Source organism: Equus przewalskii, chromosome 3 (genome assembly GCF_037783145.1).
Source record: "Equus przewalskii isolate Varuska chromosome 3, EquPr2, whole genome shotgun sequence".
Taxonomy (NCBI): domain Eukaryota; kingdom Metazoa; phylum Chordata; class Mammalia; order Perissodactyla; family Equidae; genus Equus; species Equus przewalskii.
This window is the reverse complement of record NC_091833.1, coordinates 107,809,017-107,837,000: the sequence shown is the minus strand read 5'-3', so window position 1 is coordinate 107,837,000 and position 27,984 is coordinate 107,809,017. Positions and strand designations below refer to the sequence as shown.

Sequence of the window (27,984 nt, the reverse complement as noted above, 5' to 3'; positions counted from 1 at the left end):
GAGGGGGAGTAAATAAACAAGATGCTTTTTCATGTTCAAAGACATTTATTGTCAACTTTAAAAGAGCTGTTTTGGTGGGGGGCAGAAGCAAGGTGGAAGGTCAGCCAGAGAACAGGCTTGGCAAGCACCAGGAGGTCCAGTCTAGAACACTCCTTCCTCTGCCCAGGTCCACACACACTTAGTGACGCTTACCATGTACCTTCCCTATGTGACTGGCACCAAGGAACCCTGGGGGAGGAAACAGGTAGTCATCAGATAACCACACAAACATATAAATTCAATGTGATAACCACACAACCGTAAATTCAACTGTGACAAATGTGATCCAGGAAAAGTCTTGGGCCTCTGAGTATACTTAACAGGGATATGATCTTCTGTGGTTGCATGACCTTTAAAATGGAAAATAATGACTTATGTTTTTCAAAAGTGGGTTTGAAAAAGAATGCCAAAGGCCATTTCATTGAGCTGATCGATATTCTCTTAAAGAACTTGAACCTCAGCCCACACATGCAAGACTATAATCTGTACTATGATTATTTCATGCCTCCATACAGGCATGAGTAAGTGGCATGGTTGGAGCCTGCTATAAGTAGGATTTTATATCTTTCTAACACATCAAAGGAAGAAAGCACAGCTTAAGAAATCGAGTGGCCAAGCTGCAGAAGTAAGCGTTGAAGCCCGTGACTGTTGTTTTCTTTTGCATAAAGCAGCTGCTGAGGGAAGCTGCAAACTTGTTGCTAACAGAGGCTTTTGCCTGCCATTTCTTCATTCTCTTCTCTCCGCCACTTTTCCCTCTACCTTCTAAACAAATGTCGTCTTCTCTTTTGCTTTCACTTGTTAGCCTTCCTCCCTTAACAGTGCTGCTGGCTACAAGTGCCAGAACCCTCCTCTTTCTGCATTCTCTCCCTCGGGAAAGGCTTTGTCAAAACGGCAGCATTTGCCCAGGTAGAAATGCTTCCTAAGTCTTTATCTTCAGGCCTGGACCCTTTCCCAGGGTGCGGCGTGCTGGACAAGCACACACTCCATATCCTGCCAGCACCTCAGACTCATCCTATATCCAAACAAATTCACTTCAGTATCTCCCAGTCTGGCTTTCTCTCCTCATTTCTCTTTCTCTCTCAGCAGCCTCCAACCCCTAATCATCTCAGTGAAAACCTCAGACACCTTCACCTTCTGTTTCTTTCTCTAAACCAGGGGTCTTCCAACTTGGGCGTGTGTTTAAATCATCCATCTCTGCACTCCATCTCCAGATTCTGGTTCAGTAGATCTGGGGCATGGCCTGAGAATTTGCATGTCTAACAAGCACCCAGAAGATGCTGCTGCTGTGAGAACGCTGCTCTACCCCTCCCTATTGTCACCGGGTCCTATTGTCTTTTCTTCTTGAGGCCACTTCTCAATTACTCCCACTGACTCCTTCCCCTTAGTATCTCACCAAGACATCCTAGCTGAGGTCCTTGGTGTCTCACCACCCCAGGTGCATCTTCAGAAAATGCTGCTGACATTCATGTCCTCCTCTTTCCACATTCCTCAAGACTTCCCCCTGCATGGAGAATATTTTCCAGACTCCTTAATGTGACATCAGAGGCTCCTCATAACTTGACCCCACGCTCCTTCTGTGATCTTATCTCCTACTTCATCCCAGTAGAGCCCCTCTGCTCCACATATGATAATATTCTGTTTCTCAAACACTTTGTTTTATTTCCACCTCTTTCATAATGGTTTAGATCATTTGGGAATGACAGAACTGGGACCAAATCCCAAGAATCCCACATCCTAGGTGTGTGATCGTAGAACCAGTCACATATCACGGAGGGCCTCAGAGTCTTTATCTTCAAAATACCTAGTGAGACAAACACCCATGTCCTCCTAACAGGAATGGCATAAGATTGATGAGAAAATGCATTCAACACATCTATCACAGTGCCCAGCACAAAGTAGCTGCACAACATTTCATGGTATTTACGTATATACTTAATAATATGTTCAAAATATACATTGTCTCCATGATATAGCCTAGGGCACAGGCCTGGGCCTGTAGAAAAAGTTTCTCTGATTCAAGTTATCAGTGCTGTTGAAAGTTGAACTCCAAACTCGTTAGCCATCCATTCCCCTGACAGGCCTGTTTCTCAAATCAGCAAATGCGAGGTCTTCTTCTCAGGGCTAATTGAATTGGTAAGTGTGTCTGTGCCTTGAGGAGCCAAGCGTCATTCGTTTCATTCTTAGTTAAGTGGATGTGACAGTCCTGGCAGGACGAAGGAGTTCACCATCAGCCTCAAAGAAGCCAAGACATGTACTTATTACGTCAAGTGGACAATTGTCAGCGCTATCTCATGTTTGTTTATGTAAAGTTCTAAATTTGCAACACAAAATTACGTTCTCTTGTTATTTTTTAATCTAACCTTCCCTTTGGAAGAAAAGAATGTGTTTTAAAGTAATTTTCCCGTATTTTTTTTAGGCTTACCTCCAATTCCTTCAGCTTCCAGAACAGGCTTTGCAGAATTTTCCATGAGGGAACGCATGAGGGAGAAATTGCAAGCTGCAAGGGTGAGAGAAACCGCAGGAATACGTGCTCAGTGCTGATTGCAGCACTTCAGGTCTCATCTCACTGGCTCTGTTTGCTCAAAACTGCCTGGATTTGAATACCGCTAAATTTGTTTTTCATGCTTACAATGTTAATGTAGTATTTAACACTGACACAGATGAAAATTATCCTAAAGAAGAATTTAATGTCATCCTTCTAAACCATTTCACCTGCTCTTCACTCTTAAAGTACAGCATGTATTTTGTACCGATTATTTTCCACCAAGATGGTGACTGAGGTTTTCACAGCATTACTGACATTGTGTGGCAGTAATTTTCTGTCTGATCTTTTAGTCCAAAGCAGAAAGTGCGTTGCTACAGGAAATTCCCACCCCTCGGCCCAGGCGCTTACGAAGCCCCAGTGAGAAAGAACTGGAGACTGAGTTTGGTACAGAGGTGAGAAATGGTCCATCCCTACTTTGTGATCAAAGACTGAAGCAGAATATAAAATTTCCGGCAAAAGTTTCTAGACCAGAGCTATGCACAGAGGAGGTGTTAGCAGCATTTAGCTTATTAATAATTATAATAGCTACTATTTGTAGAGTACTACTCAGTGCTAGGCATTTTGCCAAGTCTTTTCCCATGTTATCAGATGTCATTATTCCAATACCCCCATGGGGTGGTACCATTGTTTTCATTCACATTTGACAGATGAGAAAACCAAGGACTAGAGCAACTGCAAAGCCATCCCCAGGTCAGGGACCATGTACGTGGAGGAGGTGCGATTTGACCCCAGCTCCATCTCACTGCCGGTCTGTCTCACGGGTCAGCATTGCTGGAACCCTGGATGTTGCTGGGTAGCAGAGAGAGAGATAAGAGTGTGGTAGGAAAGTATAGAGGGATGGTAAGGGGCCTTGAATGTCACACTAAGGAGCCTCATGCTTTTCTACAAGCCATGGAAAGCTATTGATGTTGAGATGGGGGGTGATGTGAATGCACTGGGGTGGTTTGTGGTTCAATCTGCGGTGCTGCTGGGGCATCTCAATGTGTGCTCCTCCAGAGATGCATATAGAGGAAGGAACCAGGCCTGGAGAAACAGATTTAGGAAGCATGTCTACTGTGGTGAGTTCTGAAGTTTTGGGAGTGCCTTTGTTTCCCGAGGGAAAGAAAACTGAATGAGGAGAGTCTTGGCACTTGGGGAAAAATTCATAATAAAGGCTCAGGAGGCAGAGAGGAAGCCAGTAAAAGAAAGGCTTGTCCAGGCTGTAGATGAAGGACAAGCATGGAAGAAAGTAGAGGAAGGAACGGAAAGAACAACAGAGCAAATGGCTCAAGGAAGTGTTTGCAAGTCTAATCCAGTTGCTTGCTGTTGCTGATGATGATGGTTTGGTGGTTCTTCACCATTGAGACAAAGAAGCACGGGCTTTAGGGATATTTCTGTAGCACAACCACTGATGTCTTAGATGATGCCTTTTCTTTCTCTATAATGAGATGTTATAAAATTGTACCTATATTCATCCCACACAAGCCAAAGATTGCTGATTACAAGGAAAGTAGCAGCCATGCTCACGTGTTGTGGTCCATGGTTCTTTAGTAGGAACACTCAGTCCAGTGAAATGGCTTTATGACAATTTGCTACTCATTCTACTGAGGAGACATTTCTTTTTCTTTAATTTCAATTTATTTTCTTCCTTGTAAGAGCCATAATTTTAAAATATTGGGGGAAAAAAAAACTTCTAAAATCCCATCAGCTTGACACAAACACTTCGGTGATTTTGGTAAGTGTGTGAATCTCAGCGTCTGGTGAAGTGGGCTAAGTGATAGGAGGGTCTGGTCCCTTGTATCTGGGCTCATCTACTCCTTCTGATTGATAATCATTTCACAAAATCATGGCAGTTCTCACTTGTCCATGGCCTGTGAATAAATATGATATCCCAAATGAAGCTGGAACTTTTAGAAGTAAAAATGTACTCTCTTGGCCTACAGGGTATTTATTTCTCCTGTGAGCAGGACCTTGACTTAGATGTCTATTGTATTCCATGCCCCCTAAGAGCCATTCTGTGGATTTGAGACACACGTCAACTGCTTTGTCTTTAGATCTGCTCTCAGGTTCCTAATGGAACATCTCACTCATACCACATTTCTTCATGCATAGACCTCAACTTGAAGGAATATCTAAAAAGTGGTCCATTTATATCCTATGGAGCAAAGAGTGTACCACACGAGGAACCCAAATGCTGAACCTCAGCTTCTGAGCATTAAATGCTGGCAACCTCACTCGCTAGCTGTGCAACCTCAGACACGTAACTACTCTCTGGACCCCACTTCCCACCGCTGCAAAAGAGGGATGCTACAAGAACCTAATTCCTGCTATTGTTTTGAGGATTAAATGAGTTAATGCCAGCATCTGGCATATGATTAGCCCTTTCTATGTAAGTATTAGCTAACTTAGAGACTGTAGAGTCAGAGGGAAAAGGAGAAACCAGTGGGGGATACTTTGGTCAGTAATCCAAATTCACCACCACAAATCTGTGCTAACTCTCTTTTGCATTTCTTTTCATTTTATACCCAGAGGACTTGTGATAAGAGAACAAAGCCAAACACAAATCTCCAAGAACACAAAAACATTGAAGTGGAAATAGCACAGAATATTTGCATACTTGGCCTCCACTAGATATGACCAAAATTTCCCTATTTGTGGGCCTGGCTCACTGTCCCACGTTACCCAAGATCTGATCATTTGACCCACTCTACCTGTTGCCCAGCCAGCATCTATGGGAGGCTCCTTCCTGGCTGGTGTCTAATGGGCTCTGAACACACAGAGAGGACAGTAACAAAGCACCCTTGAGGAGCCCAGTGGGGATGACAGACATATTAACAGACAGTGGAGGTACAGGGAGGTTCAGTTCTGTGGTGGGTGCCATTAGGAGCCTATAGAAAGGTCACCTAACTCCAACCTGGGAGTCAGGTTATGTAAAATTTGAGTTATCTTGGCTTTAGCAATGATTTTCTTGGCTATGACTCCAAAAGCACAAGCGGCAAGAGAGTAAGTAAATACACTGAATTTCATCAAAAGTACAAACTTTTCTGCTTCAAAGGAGACCACCAAGAAAGCAAAAAGACAACACAGAGAATGGGAGAAATTATTTGTAAATCATATATCTTAATTAGTATCAGGACTAATATCAAGAATATATAAAAATCTGAAGTGTCTGCAAGACAATCCAGATTAGGATGTCTTTTAGGGAATTAAAAATATTGATTAGTAGTTTAGAAGAGAAATCAAGGCTAGAACTAGCATATTTTGTAATTATGCTATAGTAAAAGTAACGAGACTTGAGATTGTCTAGCTCCAGTTAGAAGAGGGCCACAGAGCCTTCTTGGAGGATACAAAAAATCCACAGCTGAGAAAGAATTCCCAGCTGGATGCACACACATATCGTGATAGGCACTCAGTATTTGATTGCTAATTGAAATTGAATGTAATTATTACTTTAAGGTTATAAAAATGTGTTACAGATAATAGTTCTTTAAAATTTAATTCTGCACACTCAATCATTTTAAGTATATGTAATGGCCTTAAATGTACTAATATAACTTACCTTTAAATGTTTTTAGATTTTGATAAAACTTAAATTACAAGCTTTTCGATCAAGTCCGTAAATATTATAATAAAACCATCAATATTACAATAAGACACACTAATGAAATCATATTTTCTGAACTTAATATCTTCTCTGGCAAGCAAGTATAGAAAAAGACGGGAAGAAACAAAAAGAATAAAATACTAATTTCCACATACACATATTTTGCCACATGGAATTTAACCTGTTTATTTTCTAAACTACTAGTGTTAGACTTTCTTTCTGGTCTTGTGTTTTATTATTATCATCTTCACAGGTCTCTAAAACCCAAGGCTTGCCTAAACAGAGCCAAGCTTCCTTCTTTTCTCATCGGTTGACTTCTTGCTTGTTTTCCATGTTTTCAAACACATCAGTCTCTCTCATGGGCTATAGGAGATGGGGATTCTGAGGCAGACAGGAGAAAAATAGCATCACCAGTGTATGAGAAAGGCTCAGCCTTGTTTTATGAGGAGACCAGACTTGGTAGAATCTTAGAAAGCCTTCCTGATCAAACGCTGGAATCCGATCTTCAGTCTACTCGAATTTATTGAATTCTTTATCATTACACTAAGTAATACTCATCTGCTTCTTTCCTCATCCTCAAAAACAACATTTAAAATTCTGGAATTTACCAAGACAAATAATAACTCCTTACTTTGCATTGCACTGTGGAATTTATTTAGTAGTACAGCTTCAACTTTTGTATAATTGAGTTAGTACATAATTATTTAACCTTAATACTGCAAAGTGAGAAAATGGAGGAAAAGCATAGAATTTTACATAAATTGGAATTGTATGGATTCTCTTGATATTATGATAGATTACACCCAACTGATACCCTCATTTTCGTTCTGGCCATTGCTTGACATCTAGCTGCATACAAGTGAAATTTTATGGCACTTATCTTAACTGTTCCAAGCATCTCTAGCTTTCATCGTGGGGGATCTCTCTGAGTAAAGACCTGTGCAGACCCACTCAGCCATTCTGAGACTTAAACAAAATTGAAGGACCAGGGGTCTGGGTCCACCTCGCCCACTTGGAGGACAGAAGCCATTAGACAAACATCCCCCTGTCCTAGGCAGGCAGTTCTGAGAAGCATTTTACATGACTCCTCAGAGGGGCCCCAGCAGGATGAAACTCTGGTCGCACCCAGTAGTAGCCAGCTCAGTAAAGTTCTCTTGAGTTGACTTTCTCTCCTGTTTTATTCTCCCCAGTCCCCAACTCCTGTTCTTTGGTATCACTTCTCAAAATAAGCCACAGGCACCAAAAAACCCTTGCCTCAGGCTCCAGTTTCTGGCAAGCTAAAATAAAACATTTATAGTCATATTCAAGCTAGGGAGACAAAAGATTGAAGTGTAAGAAGAAAACTAATAATGTGACAATAATAGCTACCATTATAGAGCCATAACTATGGGTATATTTTAGGTGCATTACTCTGATGCTCAAAACAGGTGATCTAAACTCTAAGTGATAGAGTTGGGATTCAAAGCCAGATGGTCAGACTTCAGAGCCTGTGGTTTTCATTACTAAGCTCTACAGAATAGTGCCCAATATGACTCAGACAATAAGATTCTGGAAAAGAGAGCTTATTTTAGGGTGGAGTAGTCTAAGAAAAGAAGTAGTTTTCATGGTCTTGAAAAACAGGTGGGACTTGGGAAGAATATGTTGAAGATCTCCACGCAGGTACACTACATTCCATTCACGATAATGAAAATTATTCCATGCTGTGAAATAAGTCTGAGTCCAGATAATAATGAAACGGTTTCCATCATTGGTAGGACAAGTTCATACCTTTCTATTACAAATATCTAGATGTACTACTGGGACGGCTTAGAATTGCTCAAAAGGAAGACCGCATCTGGATTGTGCTAGGAGATGAAGTAGCTAGGTTCCAGAAGGGGTGTATTAGAATGAGAGATGAGGACAAGGTGGGACCAGCACCTGGTGGATTCTCTATCAGAGGAGAGAGGGGACACCCATAATGAAAATTAGCACGTCAAGGCAGTATAGGCAGAAGACTCAGCTTCCACTGGGGACAGCAGGTCCAGAGGCTAGTGAGAAGGACAGGCCCTGTGCCCTGGAGAGGGTATGTTGGACTTACTTACAATCAGACATGATCAATGCTTTTTTTCAAAGACTGTTTGGAAACGGTCCTCTGGGACCTGGATAATCTATTGATCTGTAGGATGAAATAACATTTTTCATTTTACGATTTACTGAGTATAACATTGTATATTTGTTTAGTCTTGAGAGAGACACAGCTGAGTAAGAAAACATTCAGAAATTTTAAACTTCAAATATATTTGACATTTGTAATCATTTCATTCCTTACAAATGGCGAGATCCATCAATGGTCAGAAAATAAGCCTTTTGAGGATTAACACTTGTTTTAGAACATCCCTAGTTTCTTGATTTCAACGGTGTACCTATCATTTTCCCCACTCATATAGCCAGGTGGAAAGATACAAACGACTCAACAAGAAGATGACTCCCAAAGTTATTCAAGAGTAAAGTTTCGTGATTCTGTACGAAAAATCAAGTCTAAAACCCCGGTGAGAAATCCTGTCTTTTTAAATCATGCTTTTTTTAAAATCGCACATGATTTAAGTCGGTTTTTTGTTGGTTTGTTTGTGTTATTCAAAAATATCCAATGAGAGAAGACCATATACACATAACCTGAGTCCTATTACCATGGAGTATGCAAGAAAAAAGTAAGAGAAATGATTTCCACTTTTAAAATCCTAGGGGCTGGCCAGGTCGCACAGCGGTTATGTTCACATGTTTCACTTTGGAGGCCCGGAGTTCGCCGGTTCAGATCCCAGGTGCGGACATGGCACCGCTTGGCAAGCCATGCTGTAGTAGGCGTCCCACATATAAAGTAGAGGAAGATGGGCACGTATATTAGCCCAGGGCCAGTCTTCCTCAGCAAAAAGAGAAGAATTGCCACAGATGTTAGCTCAGGGCTAATCTTCCTCAAAAAAAAATAAAAAATAAACTTAAAAAATCCTAGAATCCAGCAGGAGAGATTAGAATACTGCCTGATTTGGGGAAAGGAGATGCAGGAAGGGCAGGAAATGTTAGTGATAAGACGATATGTTCAGCTCTGAAGTTGAACCAGCTTTCATTATGGGAAAAAAGAGGGATAGTAACTCAAGACGAACCAAAACAAAAAAAAAAGGTCTTTTTGAAAAAAGGTCTTAACAAATTTCTATTGCTCATAATTAAACAAAACTATTTCAGCATTGGCCCATAAAAAGGTAAATCCACTTTTTAGCATTCTAATCATCTTTTCTAGAGTTTTTACTGCTATGAATAATATAAGCTCGTTGGAATGTAAATAATTGCTGGTTTATAAAAAAGTAACTCATTAAAGTTACTTATTAAAGGAGGCCACCAACTGCCTGTTGCACATGTTAAAGTTCAGGACCAGTATTCCCGTAGCTTCAACAAAGGGGATACACAGGATCCTAGAATGTGCCTGCTGCCATCAGCATCGAGCCAGCTGTCGGTGAACTGTGCAGCACTCATTTCAGTTTATGTCATCTGAAAGTCTATCGCTCACTCTTCTCCTTAGGTTCCGCCTGGCTTCCCTTCTGCAGAAGAAGCCTATAACTTCTTTACATTCAACTTTGATCCTGAACCAGAGGAATCAGAGGAAAAACCGAAAGCAAAAAATAGAGATGGAGCTAATCAAGAGGAGGGGGAGGGAGAGGAAGAAGAAGCACCTGTGCCCGAAGGAATAGACAAAACGGTATTACCATTATGATGGTAATGAAGAGAGGGGTGATGAAGTTAATGACGATGAGGACAATGATGATGACAATGACGATGATGATGATGACATCCTAGCCAGGAAGAAAGTGACTGAGGACAAACCTGCCACCACCACCTGAAACAGCTCATCCATGTTTAGCTGAAAGCAATAGGTGTCCTAGGTTCACTTTCCTCTCTGTAGCCTTTGATGTCGCTCCACAATTTGGGTAGTAAGGGCCTTGATTAAATCTGTCCGTCTTTCTCTTGTGGGGGAAAAAAAAGCAGAACAATGTGGTTTGCAGATTTTTCTTGCTACACTGCACACAATGATTAGTATTCATTTCATATGGAAAATGTTTGCCTCTCCAAGGCAAATGAAACCTTGCTCTCTCTCTCCCCACAAGCTTACAGGCAAGCAGCTTTCTGTATCCCAGACCACATCCAAGCTATAACTCAGATTCCGTAATTGTGGGTGGTACGTGTGAGATAAAAGAAAATACACCATTAAAAAAATGGGAAAAGAACTGGAATACATCTCTCTCCAAAGAAGACATACAAATGGCCAATAAGTAAATGAAAAGATGCTTAACATCACTAATCATTAGGGAAATGCAAATCAAAACCACAATGAGATACCAGTTTACACAAACTAGAATGGCTGTTAAAACACACACACAGAAAATAACAAGTGCTGGTAAAGATACGGAGAAACTAGACCCCTGTGCAATGCCAATAGCAATGGAAAGTGGTGCAGCTGCTGTAAAAAACAGTCTAGTGGTTCCTCCAAAATTTAAACATAGAACTACCATATGATCCGCCAATCCCACTTCTGGGTGTGTATCCAAAACAACTGAAAGGAGGCACTCAAACAGATACTTGTCCAACTCATGTTGATAGACGCATTACTCACAATAGCCAAAAGGTGGAAGGAATCATCTGTCCACAAACAGGTGAATGGACAAAGGTATGGACATACACACAACAGAATATTATCCAGCATCAGAAAGAAATTAAATTATGACAGACGCTACAACATGGATGAAATTTTCCAAATTCTTTCAATAAAGGTCGAAAAATAAGCATCCTCCAAGGAGGCCAGAATTGTTGAAATTTCAATTGTTTTGCTTAGCACATCTCTTCTGACTTGAGCCCATTGCAATTCTGACATTTTCCAAGTATGTGGAATAGTGAAAAACAAGGAAAATCCACTTGTAAAGTATGAAAGGTATGCAGTTTTATGCCTTCATTTAAAAAGAGACAAACAAAAGGAAAAGGTAACTTTATTGTAGGATATGATGTTTGAAGAGTTTAATATTGTTATTTTTCTTAGTAAACTAATAATCTTAGCATGATTTTTTCTGTTATTTTTTAATGTAATGCAGGATGAGGAAGAGTTGCTGGATGATAAAGATGCCGTGGATTTCCTATTGGGCTTGGATCGTGGGGCGGAAGATATTGTGGCTGTCAGACCTGCAGATTATGAAAGTGTCCACATTCGGCTGCAGAAGGAAAAAGAACTCCTGTTCATACCTAGCAGGAGGACAGGTGCTTGCTCTTTTTATCTTCCTGCTCAGTAGGGCGTTCATTTTCCTTCTAATGAAATATGGCTGGTGTCTAAGGATGCCCGATTTCCATAACCGATCCCAATTTGTAATCTGATTTAATAATCAAGAAATATCTTCAGATAAAAAAAATATAGAACACAGAAAAATATCCATTCAACAAACACTTATTGATAGAATAAGTGAAGAAATATCAGGATGCTGTGGTGGTCCCTTCATCAAATCAATGACCAGTTCTGGAGGCAGAGAGTATGTGAAACTCTGAGATTCAGGCTGTGAAAAGGAAAAACTCTCTGTTTCGTCCTCCACTCACACTCAACAGGTCTAGAACACGTCCATGACCAGATGTGGGGTTTTTTTCCCACACCAACCAATTCTCCAACACCAACTGGGTGTGCTACAATTCAATTCTGACCTATCTACCAGGGGTTAGTGCAGAACCCACAAATGAAGGGCTCAGTCCCACAAGACTGCCCTCTACGTCAGATGCCAATTCCAAGTCGTGGGTCCCCAGGTTACCCACACTACTATTCGACTTTGCTATAAATCAGAGGTTCCCATGACTCCCTCTTCAGTTTCAATAATTTGTTATAACATTGCATAGAACTCAGGGAAACACTTATATTTCCTGGTTTATTATATAATTTAGGACACAACAGAGGACACAGATGAAGAGATACATAAGGCAAGGTATGTGGGAAGGGGTACAGAGCTTCCATGCCCTCTCCAGGCGTGCCACCCTTCCAGCACCTCCACATGTTCACCAACTAGGAAGCTCTCCAAACCCCTTCAGTTAGGGTTTTTATGGAGGCTTCATTAGTAGGTCTGGTTAATTAAATCATTGCCACTGGTGATTAATTCAATCTCCAGTCCCTCTCCTCTCCCAGTAGTAGGGGTGGGGGAGGGGGTGGCTGAAAGTCCCACCCTTTACTCCCATGTTGGTTCCCTGCCTACCAGCACCCATCCTGAGACTACTCAGGAGACCCAGCCACCACTTATCTCATCAGCACGAGAGTTGTGCCAGGAGGCGGGCTGGTGGAGGGGAAGTGGCCAGGGCCCTGGAGCCAGCACCATTTGGTTCACTCCGGGTGACTGCTCCTTGCTTCCCTTCTGCTCTGGGTTTCCCTCTGCTCTTTTTTCCCCCTGGTATTTCCTTTCCTCCCGAGAGTGCCTGAGGGAGCTCCCCAGTTCTAATAGTGCACACTTAAAATGGCTGGGCAGCCTGAGTCCTGCAGGAGCCCCTCGGGCTGGGAGGGGTCTGCCCTTACTTTACTTGGAAGTTGGATCTGTTTTCATTTCTCATGTTCCAATTAAATGCTGAGCCCAGGATAAATTATTGTTTCATTTTGATAGGTCATTTTGAATCATGTCTTTGCAAAGTATTGGAATTTGTTGGACATCCCAAGTTTCCTTTTAGAGTAGGTTGCTGGCAAAAGTGTGCAAAGGTTATAACTTTGCCCTAACAATAGTAATAATAATAGTGAATGCATTCTGTGCACTTACTCCACCAGGAGCTTCTTTAAGCACTTGTTGTGTATTAACTAACGTGGCCCTGCACCAGGGTTGGAGAGGTGTTCTTTTCCATGCCCATTTTACAGATGAAGAAGTAGAAGCACAGAGGAGTCAGGGGACTGGCCCAAGACCATGAAGCTAGTCAAGTGAGGGGGCAGGTTTCTGACCTAGGTGGGCTGCTCCAGAGGCCACACACCTGGCACAACACATCCTGATGCTTCTTGGCGGTACGGAGAAATGCATTTGCAGCAGCCTCGGCCAAGGAGCAGCTTTGTCACCTGTATTTTTGCTCAGAGGACTCACGTTAGGCCTCTCCCTGGAGTCCACCTGGGTTGCAGATGGAGGTCAGATGCCTGAGGGCTGGCTCAGACAGGTTGGAAATTAAGCGTTGGTAGGGGCCTGGAAGAGGCTGAGGGAAACTTGGTTGCACTGCGCCTGCTCTGAGCAGGGAATCAGAGTGTGACCCATCTTCCATCCTGCTCTGATCAAGAAGGAAGGGCCCTGTGAGGAGCTGACCCCATGGCCAAGCAAACAGGAGTTGGGGAGTCACACAGACCCAGCTCCTCCTTCATGAGGAATGACCTTGAGCGAGTTCCTCTATTCTCAGGTGCCTCACCTGAAGACAGGAGGAATGAAACTGTCCTATAAGATGAGCCTGGGCATTTATTTTGATTTGGAGCATTGAGGAAATAATATGAGAGAAGCACCTATGTTGCAACCAGCACATAGCAGGGGATCAAAAAGAACAACTTCTGTGACTGTCGCTGCTGCTCTTGTTACTGTTTAGAGAGTGGCTTCCACAGTAGAGTGCATGCACCCCAGGCATGTAGAAAGAAAACATCACAACTGCTACTGACATTTGTTTTCAGTCTCATCCTTTCCTAATGTAATTTCATACGTACAATACTGCATACACAATAAGTAAAAATCCATATATTGAGGGAGTGCCCAAAAATGTTCTGATGAAATTTAAAGACCGCTGGATTAGGGCTGGACTAATGACCAGACATGTGAGTGGAGGGGAGGGGAACAGAAATAGGATCAAAACTATAGTTGCCCCGTTTTGGCCAAGGACTTGGAGATAGGTTTTTCTGGGAATACTGGCAATAGTTGTTTTTGGTAGATGCATGGGAGATGCAGAGTGTCCAAATGGCTGCACACAGGAAAGTCAGCAGATGCTGGAATCTGGTGTGCTTTAGAGTGAGGTAATTATGAAACTAAAACAGTCTCGGCCTTTAATCGTTAATCATCCTGACCCTCACAGGTCAGCATCCACCGACCCCCCCACCCTCTCCTCCCACGTGCTCTGCCACAGCAGGCCTAGTGGTCCTTTTGGAACTGAAAGTCTGCTCTGGGCACTCCCAGGGGCAGAGCCCTCAGTGGCCCCACCCGCCTGAACAGAACCCAAGCTCCTGTGTGGCCTGCAAGGCTCCTTGCTCTCCCTCTTGCCCTTCGCTCCCTCATCTCCAGCACTGCCCCTGCTCACTACACCACAGTGTTCTGGATGTTTCTCTGCTTCCCACACACGCCTACTCCTTACTGCATGCTATTCCCTTGGGCAGATACACTTACTTATCCCATCAGCGGCTCCTCTCTCCTCAACCTTCAGGCCCCAGAGCAGATGCTTTACCCCAGGAGAAACACCTTTCTTCACAGCCCTATCTCAGGTTTATCCCCTGCCGCCCTCGGTTACTCTCTTCTGTGGATTTTCCTCAGCGCACTTGTCACTCTCTGAAAGGATCTTGTTCAGACTTTTATTTCCCGCTGCTGCCTGATGTTCCCATGACTCCTAAGTGCCTGGCACGGAGAGGCTCCCAGAAAGATTTGTTCTATGAATGAATCAGAGTGCGGGCATAAAGAGGTCCTGCCCAAGGTTACTCAAATAAGCTTTTTAAATTAAAAAGCCTTTCCTCATACTTCAGCTCCCGTAGTTCTCCCAAGAACCCAGTGAAGTAGATGTTATCATCGCGTTTGTCAGGAAAGAGTTCCAAGAAGTGCCTGGCCCAACTCATTCTGCTAATGAGCAATCCAGCTGCCCTGGGGTTAGGCTGTCTCAGTCCCCAGAGTATACCACACTGATGAGTCCGGTATTGCATTATTTAGGTGTCATCCTTGAATACGTGATTTTACAACATGATACTGCAAGTAAACACATCCATCTTTTCCTTGGCTCTGCTTCTAGAAATTGATTTGGAAAGTGTGCAGTTTCTAAGAATATAAATGAAATCTCCGGTGGTTGTTTTAATTCACCAAATTGCAGTTTGAAATGTTTAGGTTGGCATTAATGCTGCTTGTATTTATTTATGAACTATCCAGTGCCTACGTATAAAAAGCTTCCTGAGAACGTGCAGCCCAGATTCCTGGAAGACGAAGGCCTTTACATCGGGGCAAGACTGGAGGTGCCGCGCACCAATCAGAACATCATGGAGAACAGACTGCTGATGCAGGAGCCTGTAAGCGCACAGCCCCTGCTCCCAAGTGGAGCCCCGGAGCAACTCAGAGAGGTTATTTTTCCTGACGGGGCAGTCACGGCACCATTGAACTCATTTCCTCTTGAGGGTGTCTACAGATAGTGGTTCATTGTCTTTTTTTCATTTGTGTCTCAGTACGCTTAATGATCCTCAAATAACACAACCTCTCCACTGCTCAAAATCCATCTTCTGCTGGCTGGATTCAGGCTTCTACTGCCAAATCCAATGTTGGAAGCCTTTTCCCATTCACAGAAATGTGTAATTGTCCAAAGATAAAATGTCCTCAATTGTTTTTCTCCTGGTTTTTTGTTTTCTGTTTTTTAGGAAGATTAGCCCTGAGCTAACATCCACCACCAATCCTCCTCTTTTTGCTGAGGAAGATTGGCCCTGAGCTAACATCTGTGCCCATCTTCCTCTATTTATATGTGGGACACCTGCCACAGCATGGCTTGATAAGCAGTGCATAGGTCCGCACCCAGGATCCGGACCAGTGAACCCCTGGCTGCCAAAGCAGAGCATGTGAACTTAACTGCTACACCACCGGGCCAGCCCCTGGGCGGGGGGGGGGGGGTTCCCTTACGTTTTTAATGAATAGAAAATAAATTTTTTCTTAGGCACTTACTTAGGCTTTTTCTTAAGTTTTTTTCTGGGGGTGGGCGGTAAGGACTATATCTTAAATTAATTGTGGGGGGCATTAGTGGTGACTCAATTTCTGATGGATACAGAGACTAAAAGATTTATGGGGCAGAGGAGAAGGTGCATGAAAAGTGTACGTTGACACAGAATTTCCCTGCAAATGCTGTTTATTTTATAAACTATTTTCTGTCCGATTAGAAGGAAATGTTGTCCTTCCCTCTGCTTGATCCGCAGGGGAGAAGGTGGTTCGGAGATGATGGCAGAATCCTGGCACTGCCAAACCCCATCAAGCCCTTTCCTTCAAGACCACTAGTGTTGTCACAAGAGCAAGACATCAAGGCAGAACTTGAAACATTGTATAAAAAGGTAAGCCCCCCATTGTTTTCCCCCTGAGGAAGATTCGCCCTGAGCTAACCTCTGTGCCAATCTTCCTCTGTTTTGTATGTGGGTTGCCACCACAGCATGGCCACTGGTGAGTGGTGTAGGTCTGTGCCTGGGAACCAAACCTGGGCGGCTACGGTGGAGTACACTGAACTTAACCAGCAGGTCATGAGGCCAGCCTCAGGAACTGCCTCCCATTTTTTTTTTTTTTTTGGAGGAAGATTAGCCCTGAGCTAACATCCACTGTCAATCCTCCTCTTTTTGCTGAGGAAGGTTGGCCCCTGAGCTAACATCTGTGCCCATCTTCCTCTACTTTATATGTGGGACGCCTACCACAGCATGGCCTGATAAGTGGTGAGTAGATTCGCACCTGGAATCTGAACCAGCAAACCCCAGGCCACTGAAGCGGAACGCACAAACTTAACCACTGTGCCACCAGGCCAGCCCCACCCCCCATTTTTAATACTTGAATTTGCTTAAAAGTGCTTTCCTTTTTGGATAGCTTGGGGTACTGAGTTTGTAACATTCTACTTTGATTTGGTTTTTTTTTAAATTCACTATCTTACGCATAAAGAACAAACAGCAAGTATACTGTATAAGAGCGAGTCTGCTGCGCTCACCTGAGCCCTTCTTAAACGAGGACTGAGTTCCCAGGTAGGAGTGGCTCAGTCAGCACCTTTGTTCGCACCCCCAGGTCAGCTGCCCTTAGTTTCCTTCTTTTCTCTCTATCCTCTCACATATGCTGCAGGATTATTTCCTGCTCGTTGTCTCTTTATTATATACCTGGAGATTTTCCATCCTTGCAAATCCCTTTTACTGTGTTTTCCTAAGCTCTGGTACCACACTGCCTGACTGGAGTCCTGGCTCTACCGCTCATTGGGCAAACCTGGCCCTCCATCTCTTGGTGCCACAATTTCTTCATCTGTAAAACGGGCTTAATGATAGTATCCACTTCCTAGGACTGTGATGCAGATTGGTTGAGATAATACATATAAGTGCTTAGAACAGAGCTCAGGAAGTGCTGGCTACTCTTAGCCAGAGTTGCCAGCCTTTGTGTTTAATTATATTGCTCTTGCTTTCCTGAAGTGCTGAGCAAGGAGCACCTTCTTCGGAAACCCATGTAACTTTATATCTGTAACATTTCAACACAGATAGAGTGAAATAGAACATGCGGATATAATGATCATTCTAGAAAACAGGATGATGAGCAGAAAAGACACAGGTGCAAGTCAGAAAATCAGAGCAGAGTCAGGATGTCTTACTAACTAGTTTGTGGCTTTGGGCAGGTCCCATTACCTTTCTGGACCTGTTTCCTTAATTGAAAAATGGGAATAATAATAATCTTCTCCACCTCATAGGATCATTGTGAATATTAAGATGATGTATGGTATGCCCTTTTTTTAAATTGTGAGTTTCTATAAAATATTGTTATTACAGACAAGCATGACTGAGTGTCTACATTGTGCAGAAATGTGATCCTGGAAGTAGAGTTACAAAAAAGCATAAACCTAAGTCCCACTTCCTGAGGAATTTATCATCTATTTGCTTATACGACAAAGATACATGACATAATTAATGATCAAGACAGTGTCAAGTTATGCATGTATCTAATAATCCATCAGTCCATCTCTTCATCCATCTATCCATTTCAGCATGAAACACTGATATAATGAAGCACTAAATTATGGGTTAAAATTAGAAAATAGAAGAGTAATTACTATGGAGAGTAGGTTATTGAGGGAGCCAATTAATCTCATCTCTCCCTTTAGAAGTTCTGAACTAACTGAGAAATGCACAGGAATTAGAGAGAGATGCAGATACCAGCTGCACTAAAGGGGAAACTGGATGGCAGAATGCCACTGGAACCCAAGACCGGATGGGCTTCCTGCTCCATCTCCCGTGAAGTATGTTCCCCGTCTAGACAGAGATGGGCAGCTACAGAACTGCCCGGTGAGTTCCTCACACATAGTGCTGAGGAGAACACACAGGGCCAGTGAGCAGGCTCTCCAGGAGAAAGCTAAGAAGGGACAGCCAGAGGCCACCTGGTACCAGCAGGGAACCTGGACCGATGGATTTTGTGCTCCAGCTGACTCTGCAATCAGCCACATTCTTTCTTCTCTCCTGGGAATGAACCAGTAGGGATGCGAGATTAGAGAGAGAGGCCCAGAGAGTGTCTTCCCAGTACTTTTGAGAGGAGCAGAAATAGGAAAGTAGAGAGAATAGTTTCGCTAAGAGGGGCTGGTGGTCCAGCATCACAGCGCAGAAGGAGATAGAGAAAGGAGAAATCCAAGGGGCTGAAGTCTTCCAAGGTCATTCCTTAGAGGGTCAGGCTCTGAGCGTAGCAAAGCCTGAAGAATGTATTACAGTGCATCAGAAAAACGCAGCCGGCCCAGTGGAGGAGTGGGTAAGTTCCTCCGCTCCACTTCGGCAGCCCAGGGTTTCGCGGGTTCAGATCCTGGGCGCGGACATGGCACTGCTCGTCAGGCCATGCTGAGGCAGCATCCCACATAGCACAACCAGAGAACCTAGAACTGAAGTATACAACTATGTACTAGGGGCCTTTGGGGAGAAGAATAAAAAATTTTAAAAAAGAAAACAAAGCAGCAGAAGGATTTAAATTTGAGGGAGGAGCTATTGTACCTTTTCTCTGTTTCTCCACAGCAGGTTACCTGTTAAGTTTCCTGTTGACATGGATACCTCAGTCTTTTTTTTAAACATGGTTGTGGAACATTTCAGTGATTCAAAACACAGCGCATTTCTTCCAGAATTAATATTTTTATAATTTTATTTATTTACTTTTACCTTTTTATTTACTTTTATTCAGGTTGGTCTGATGCCAAAACCCATGTTTTCCCCTCTGTTCTATGTAATAGGCTTGCCTTTAAGAAACAATTTTAAATGCCAATGGCCTATGTTTTCAGTCTTATGTCTAAACATACCTTCCCTCTAGGACTTTTCACATGATGCAGGAGCAGAGAAATAAATAGGCAGCGATTGTTTATTCATAGGTTGTTAGTCCATCTTCTTTCTCCCTCCCCCACTACCCTGAGAGAGACTCAAGGGCAAGGAGTTTTATTCTTCTTCTAAACCTAGCACTTAGCAGGAAGCCTGGCACATAGTGACACCTCAATGAAAGTGTGAATTGAATATCGTTAAAATGATTTAGCTGAGCTCAATGTATCTAAAAGAAATTTCTGCTTTTCTACTCTCCTCGGCTATCTCTCTTGCAGAACAGTAGCTTTCCTAGGACCCGGCTTAATCCTATCATTCACGATTAAGGATTCAGGATGATGAAAACCAAGTCAGCATTCTAGATGAGGAGTTGGCAATTCCTTGGGTCCTTAATGGGGTTTTGATGAATTTATGCCTCAGAGCTCTCAGGTCTGATGCTAACCCAGCTGGATTGACCAAACCCATCCCCCATTAGAGTCAAGCCCGGTTGTCCTTTGGTTAGAAATACTAGACTGTCAACTCAAATGATGGATTGTATGTCCTCCCATTAGATGATTTAAGAGTTTTATTTGGAAGAGAGTTGGTATTCAGCCTTACTTTTTTGAACATCTTCCTTAATTACAGAGGAAAAAAGTAGTTTTTAGAAGTGAAATATTCTGCTCTTCCTAAATTGAGATCCTTTTTTAGAAACTATTAAAAACAGAGAAATGCAAAAAGAGATTGTGCGAAGAACAAAGTTAAACCTGAAATGAGAAAGATGAATGCAATTTAATACATCTTAAGAAGGAACTAATCTAAAAATAAAATATAAAAATGCCAAATGGGACATTGCAGGTAAAACATAAACAATATAAATGTAGTCTGCCTAATCACGATAGCGAAGTGGGGTTGGGGTTGTTGAAAGGAGCCCAGACAGCCTCCTTTCCCCTGCCTCCCATCCTCCCTCCGTCCCTCCTTCCTTCCCCCTCCCATCTTCCCGCCCTCCCTTCCTTCCCCCTTTCTTCCTTCCTTTCCTCCTACCTTCCTTCTTTTCTTTTTTAGTCTTTTCATCCTTAACTGAAAGTCTACTATACTCTTAGTTGTGCTGAACTCTGGGAATACAGAGGTAGTAACATTCAAACTTGGCCTTTGAGAGACTTTGTGCCTAGTGTGGGGAGAGGGGAATGTCAACAAGTGTTAAAGACATGGATTAGCATTCCCAGGAGGCATATATGTAGGAGCCTCCTCTTTTTCAAAACTGCACACCAATCTGAGAAATTTATCATGATTCCAACCTCCTTGTTAATTACTACTTGATAAAATGATCACTTTCCCCTTCCACTATTCTCATCAATTTTTCACAGAAGCATCGGTCACCTACTATGTTATAAGCACTGCATGAGTCAGCACTCTTTGGGTTGTAAATGACAGAAATCCAAGGCAAACTAGCTTAAGCAAAGAGAGAACTTGGTAGCTCACAAAACTGGGAAAGATATGGAGATAAATCGTAAAACCGAAGGAGGGGCTTTAAGAACCAGGGCCTCAGGGGCTGGGAACAAGGACTTGTTCCTGGGGACAAGGGCTGGGAGCTGGTCTCTCTCCACCTCTCTTTTCTCTGGTCCTCTTGAATGTTGACTGGCCTTAGTCTCTCTTACTGCAGGCGAGCCAGAATTCTCTGTGTTAGGGGACGCGACCCTTGATAAGTTTAGCAACCCCAGAGGAAAGGGGTCACATTTTCCATCAAAGTTCACATTATTAATACCAAGGACAAACTGGTCAATTGTAAGTTGGACATATGCTCACCTACCTCAGGTCCTGGAGACATGCCTACAAGATGGAAAATGAGAAAGCTTCCCAGGGAAGACCAGAACAGCAGCTATAGAATCTACTACAGACTCTGGGCTGGATTCAGGCTCTGTTGCTATTACTTTCCCAGGGCAAATACAGAAACCTGTATTTAATCCCAACAATAATTATTCTTTTTCTGTACAACTTTTGAGTTTTTTTCTCCATTGGCATGCATCTCTGTACATGCTAAGAACATCAGCAGATAATCCAGACACATCACCTCTGATAGTTTTGGTTTTCGGTTTCAATTGAAGACTGAAAAACCAAATCAATTTCAAAACTGAAATCATATACCCTATAAATATTATTTATTCTTAGGGGAAATTGTTGCTACTGTTTTTGTAATAGTTCTCAGTGTATAACAAAGGAAAGCAGATATAACAAAAACAAGGAATTAAGGCTCTTTTTCCCTAATAGGAAGAGAGTTTGGGTCTTTTAAGCAGTCTAGCCCAATGACTACCAGGAGTCTTTTTTTTACTTGGTTGAGCTGAGCTTAAGCAGAGATCCCCAGCAACCATTTGACCATGGGTTAATGCAGATTTGAGGAAGGAGACACAAAGAACAGGTGACCTAGGTAACATTACAAGTAAATAGAACCGTGCTACCAATGTTACTTACTCAGACCAAGAAGAGTACAAGATGGAACCTGAGAGCCACACCCTAAGCGATGTCATAACCCTGGAAGCCCCTGGTAAGAGGAAAGGCAAGGCAAGAACCAGCAGGAGCAAAGCCATTAGAGAAGAATTTTCCACTAAGTCTGCAGATTGACATTAGTTGTACATGTCTTTGTGAGATGGAAATTTCTTAATTAATCCAGTTAGCCTGGGTGATCATAAGACAAATAGAGGCCACATGCGGATTAAAAACTGCTTATAGGGAGGAAGGTTATAATTGAATACTTTTACCCAAATGAAAGGGGGAAGAAATGGGCCTCCATCATTTTAGTCTGAAGTATAAGGATATTAATGATCAGAACTAGGACTTTCATAATGCACAAAATATCAATGGCATATGATCCCTGTTGGGGTGGTCTTTCCTCCCTATAAATCCAAATGGAGATTCAATTCAGCATATTTCGGAAGGTACTAAGATATAGTCAATCCATTCCTGTTCAACCCTACCATATTTGTAAACCCATCCCAGTTTTACAAGGACTTTTTTAAAAACAAAATTCTGTAGGTCTTCTCATCAAAGACAGACTGAAGGTTATTTATAGGAGAAAATTTATTTTATTTAAAAAAATGTAGGATACACTGTATTGGAGTCCTACAGGAAATCACAAATCCTAAATATATATTAATAGTCTACTAATCTGGGGGAAAAAGTATGAAATTGAATGCCTAAAAAGAAAGAACTCATATATTCTTATTTGTGAATACCAGTACAAAGCAGACAACACAACACAATGACACATTTACTAGTAAATGAAGACTCATATGTATATGTTTTGCTGTAAATGCAAATATTGGTGCTATTTCAATGACTACAGTAACCGAAAAGCAGATCACACTGTATAACAAATGTGAATACATTTCTGTACATATATACATGCATACGTGTATTCACACTCTCCCACGCACACACACAATCTGGACCTCCTTTCTCTGTTGTTAGTCTGATAAGGGAGAATGTTAGAATTTTATAATCTAGGATTCTACCTCTGGAATTCCCTCCTCTGCATTTCCATCCCTCCCTCTGCACATCCCAAGCTTTATCCCTTCCACCTTATGTTATAAAGATCAGATCCCTGTTTTCCCCTCTAAATCTATTGCTGCTTGAAGACTGGCCCCACTGCATTGTAGACGCCCATTCAACTCTGTGGAATAAATGAGGTGACATATGTGAAGTGCTTTATATAATGCCTCGTGATCTACAAAATGCCAACTGGATCTTTTTCCTCAGCCTCCCATTTCTACAGATGAAGAAATAGAAGCACAGACATGTGTAGTGACTTGCCTAAGTTTCCAGAGCAAGCTAGAGAGAGAGCCAGAGTTAGGATCCAAGACTTCTGGCCCCAGTTCAGCATCTTTACATGATAACATGTAGAAGAATTAAATGAAGAGATTACTGAACACGTCATCCACAATTTATGAAAGATAGAAGCTTCAATTCTGACTAGAGTATCTTCAGCTTCCATTTAACTTCATACCTTGTAAATAATACATTTTTGCCACATAATCTTTTATTATCATTTTTCAGATAATATAAATAGCTTCCAAAAGCTCCCCTCTGCAAGAAGGGAGGATTGATGGAGTGATGGGTCTCAAAGCCCACATCCTGACTACAGTCCGTGACTATAATGAAAATGAAGACACAAAATCAAAAAGGTCTCCTCTCCACCTTGGAGCTCCCCAACTGCAAACGCTAGATTCCCATAAGATCAATGTAGAATATCTTGAAGATTTTGTGGAATGAAAACAGAGAGATTTATCTGATACACTGTACACCCAAGTGATCCAGGAAAGTCCCAACAGAAAAGTCCATTCCTGTTTTCTATACACCCAGCTGCTCCACCTCCCTCTTCCTCTGTTAGTTTGCAGACTGACTTCCTTCCTCCCAGGAAAACTAGGCGCCAGCGGGAAGCTTGGTTCAGCAAAAATGAGTCTCTGGCTGTTGTCTAGAAAATAAAACTTTCTCCACATAGAGAGCGTATTTGTGATCCATATAATGATCAGTTTGGACTAGAATCGATGCTTCTCTCATTAAAAGGATTTCAACATCACCAGCTACAAAACTCAAGATTTCAAGAAACAGGATAACTTACATGACAAAGATTGGAACTACGACTTGGGAGAGAGAAAATTTAAAAGACATAGGAAAGCAACATGGAAATGATGTCTTTTCTCCCTCCTTGTCCTTCATTTTACTCTTCAAGAATTCAGGAAAGAGCAGACCCCTCAAAGCTCCAGGAAACAGGGAGTAGAACATCCTTCTCCTGGCTTGCCCGGGCAGGAGGCATTCTGCATCTGAATGTTTGACTGTTTTCCTGTTGCGCATGAGATCATTATCTAGTAAGTGCTCTGACCGTGTTCCCCACACACTCTGCTCTCTTTGGCAGGCAGTAAAGTATGTCCACAGAAGTCAGCATATGATCGGATCTGGAGACCCTCCCGGAAATTTCCAACTGGACATTGATATTTCAGGGTTAATCTTTACTCATCACCCTTGTTTTAGCCGGGAGCATGTTTTGGCAGCCAAGTTGGCCCAATTATATGACCAGTACCTTGCAAGACGGCAGAGAAACAAGGCAAAATTTCTTACTGATAAGGTACACCCTTCTGTGCTTATCGTTGACAGGGTTGGTTCTTCTGACGAGCCCAAACCACAAAAATACCTTCAGCAGCCAGTGTTCATGTGCCTCTTTCACACGTTCCCTCTGTCTAGGATGTGTGATATGTTGTCTTACCTAGAGGCAAGAGGAAGGCTATGAAGATGTACATTTAACATGTGCAAATTCAATGGCACACACTTGGCTTAAAGAGAAAGATCTGTGCAGACAGTGCAAGTGATTTCACCACCAGGAGTGGGTATTAGATGGAAGATACGTGGCTGTGTCTTGCTTATGTGATCTCAGATGCTGAGACCATTCATGGCTTGAGACTCTCTCTGTCCTTAGAGACATTCTCATTTTTATATGTAATTTCCTATAACATGGTACCTAAACACAAGTCAGTTGTTTCAATTAATGCTCAAAGAAATGGCTATTTGTTCTGGATTTATTTCCAATGTGATTCTATCCTGTAGAATTTTCACAACTAATTTTGACTATTGGCAATTTTAGTCTCATGCCGACTAAAACCTTACTGCCCAAATAAGAGATAATGCCACAATACCTCCTTTTATGAGTCTATAATTTTATGACCTCTTCATACCACAAGAATATCATTGTATATCCAGGACCCAGTAAGATCTGCTTTTAGTCTTCAAAGAAAATTTGTTTCTGAGGCACACACGTAAAAGCAACATTTGTCATAAGCAGCTCGATTATCTGGGCCACAGAACAAGGATAGAAATAAACCATTCTTTACTATTCCTTTTATTTTATTTTTAAGAATAGAAGAAATAGCTGTCTGTCAAAGTTCACTCTGGTGAAAGTGTGGAGACAGCTAGATGCTTGAATGTTCATTCACAGGTTGCTGGCATCATTTTGCCCTGGAGAAGTGGGTGGGTCCAGGTAACTAACCTGCAGTAGGGACAAGAGTTTCTAACTCAAAACTTGTATCCATATCTTTTTAAGCTTCAAGCTCTAAGAAACGCTGTTCAGATGAGCCTTAATCCAGCAAAAACTCCTAAGTCTCTTGATACAACCCGAAGAGCCATCAATGAATATAAATCTGAAATTCGGTGAGTAAAGTCTGTAACTGTAACTACTGCTCTTTTTTTTTTGTCCTGTTAGATATGTTGTTGAGAGTTTATTTTCTCAGTTTTTCTGAATGCACCGAACCCCATGAAATTAAGCCAAATGAAATAATGAGACATGTCCATCATTTAACACCAAATTTGAAGTCCAATAAAAGAATGAGGATGTGGGGATAGGGTAACTCTCAGATTCTGTTGGTGTGAACAAATGCCAAAGCCACCACTGTAGAGATCAGCTTGGCCAATAGATGAGCAAAGTGTTGCAAATACCCGTAAGCTGGGCCCCGGCAATTCGGCTTCAGATATGTGTACTCTAAGGGGCTACCTGCACATGTGCACATGGAGACGTGGGCAAGGATTTCACGGCACCATGCGTAAAAGAAACTAGAAATAAACCCCTACCAGAATGGACACATCTGGTATAGTCTTACGCTGAATGTCTATACCACAGTTAAAATGACTGAATTAGACCTGTATGTATCAATATGGATAAAACAATGTTGAATGAAAAAAATTCAGGTGTAAGAGGATACTCGCTGTGTGAACAGTTCATGAAACCTAAAGAATACTTGGAACAATGCTCATTTGTTCTAGGAACACACATATGTGGTACATGCGGACGGAAAGGACACATGCAAGTTTCTTCCTCCAGAGATGGAGGGAAGGGAATGGAATGGGGGACATCTTCAAATCTAACTATAACATTTTATCAGAAAGAAAAACAAAACCCTGAGTAAACGTGACAAAATATTAACAAGCATCATATTATTTATTATATGTACTTTTCTATCTCTTGGAATTTTTCATAATTAAAATTCAAAAATTAAAACCCTGATCATTGCCAAACAATAAGGAAATAATTAACATAGAATGTGAACACCTTCTAGAGTCCCATCTCTCAGGGAAAATCATGGGTAAAACTTTTTGCTAGTTCTTCCATATGTATATAAACATTTGTGTGTGTGTGTGTATAAACTCATACATACATACACAGATGTGTTTATGTGTATATACTTTATTTCTTTAAGGAATTACATTACACTGACCATCTTGCAACTTGCTTTTTTATGTAAAATGCATCTTAGACCTTTTCCTATCACAGCACCTCTGGGTCTATATCATTGTTTAAAGGCTGACATGATATAGGTCTTACATCCCCTATTGATAGGCATTTGTATTATTCTTATTTTTTACTATTTACACTATACTCTAACTAACATTCCTATATGTATGTATTTGTGTACTTGTGTGAGTATTTCCACAGAATAAATTCTTAGAATAGGAATTAAAAAGTCAAAAAGTTTAAATGATTTCTTTTCTTTTTCTTTTCTTTTTGCAATCTAGCCTTGAGTTATAAATTCTTCCAGCAAAGTGGAAATTAGTGATGTTTATATACCATAGTTATAAAAGTATGAAGAGTATGTTTTAAAATGAAAATTCTTATTTATGTTAAAAGAAAAATACATTGCAGCCTCCTTATGAAAGTAATTTTTGTTTTAGCATATGTTGGGTAAGAAAAAGTGACAAAAAGCTGTTCTGAATGCAATGATAGTTTTAAATGAAATTGTATTTATTAGTCAGTATTTGAAAAATGGTAGCAGAACCGTGTGTGGGACCTACAGACAGTGGACCCAGTGGACCCATGGATAGCAGACTCATGCAATCATTCTGTGGCCCCAGAAGATAAAAACCTCCAAGACTCAGCATTTCTGATCCAGTGAAAGAGTGGCCCTTAATCCTTTACTGATTTTTCTCTAGACAGTAAAACAAATTCTAAGCAGATGATCTGTTCCTGGATGTATCATCAAGTGGACCCATTCCCTTAAGCCCCCTGGGGGCTGCTGATCAGCTGCTCTCAAGCCCCCACCCCAGGCATCCATTGAGTCCTTATTGGCATAGCTAACCTCAGCCAGCACCATGCTAAGCGTTTTCCATCTTATTTTCCATCCATAGCATCATGACCCCGTTGCTTGTCCTCTGAACTGGAACCTGGCTATATAAGAAAGGAAACATGGATGTTCATGCAATATAGGGAAACACTGTTTTAACCCTCTCAACTGGATCTTTACCCTCAGACATGCTCAATCTTGAAGAAATGAAAATCCCATGACCCCAGATCCCCATCCAACTACCACTTATCTCTGTATTTCTCTTCACAGCCAAACTTCTGGAAAACATTTATCATTCATGTTGTCTCCACTCCCTCACCTCCCATTCACTCTGCAACCCATCCTGTCTCACTCCTGTACCCACCTTACCTCTGAAGCTGATCTTGCCACAGTCCCTGGGGCCCTCTGTATTGCTAAGTGGAATGGAACCTCCCAGCCCCTCAGGGTACATGGCCTCTTGGCAGTACTGATACCTGTTGAGACATTCTCTTCCCTTCGG

The 27,984-nt window shown here is 41.9% G+C and overlaps 1 protein-coding gene and 1 long non-coding RNA gene across 33 annotated transcripts in view; one reads left to right on the top strand and one right to left on the bottom strand.

Annotated features, from left to right (window-relative positions):
• The window catches only part of CC2D2A (coiled-coil and C2 domain containing 2A), a 116,039-nt gene that overhangs the window by 25,570 nt on the left and 62,485 nt on the right, over positions 1 to 27,984 (top strand). For 12 of the 32 annotated variants that reach the window (XM_008522679.2, XM_070613185.1, XM_070613188.1 and 9 more), the window contains 9 exons: positions 2,456 to 2,544; positions 2,875 to 2,976; positions 8,594 to 8,695; positions 9,718 to 9,894; positions 11,279 to 11,441; positions 15,287 to 15,423; positions 16,312 to 16,443; positions 24,296 to 24,505; positions 25,475 to 25,581. In XM_008522679.2, coding sequence (XP_008520901.2) covers positions 2,456 to 2,544; positions 2,875 to 2,976; positions 8,594 to 8,695; positions 9,718 to 9,894; positions 11,279 to 11,441; positions 15,287 to 15,423; positions 16,312 to 16,443; positions 24,296 to 24,505; positions 25,475 to 25,581 — 1,219 coding nt within the window. Of the gene's footprint in view, positions 1 to 2,455; positions 2,545 to 2,874; positions 2,977 to 8,593; positions 8,696 to 9,717; positions 11,171 to 11,278; positions 11,442 to 15,286; positions 15,424 to 16,311; positions 16,444 to 24,295; positions 24,506 to 25,474; positions 25,582 to 27,984 lie in introns of all 32 variants that reach the window. The other 20 variants (XM_070613201.1, XM_070613193.1, XM_070613194.1 and 17 more) reach the window with 5 other exon arrangements.
• LOC103552568 (uncharacterized) lies at positions 26 to 1,545 on the bottom strand. The gene is made up of 2 exons (XR_545277.2): positions 1,433 to 1,545; positions 26 to 228 (listed from the first exon to the last, which is right to left on the bottom strand). It is a non-coding gene; the product is annotated as an uncharacterized lncRNA (long non-coding RNA).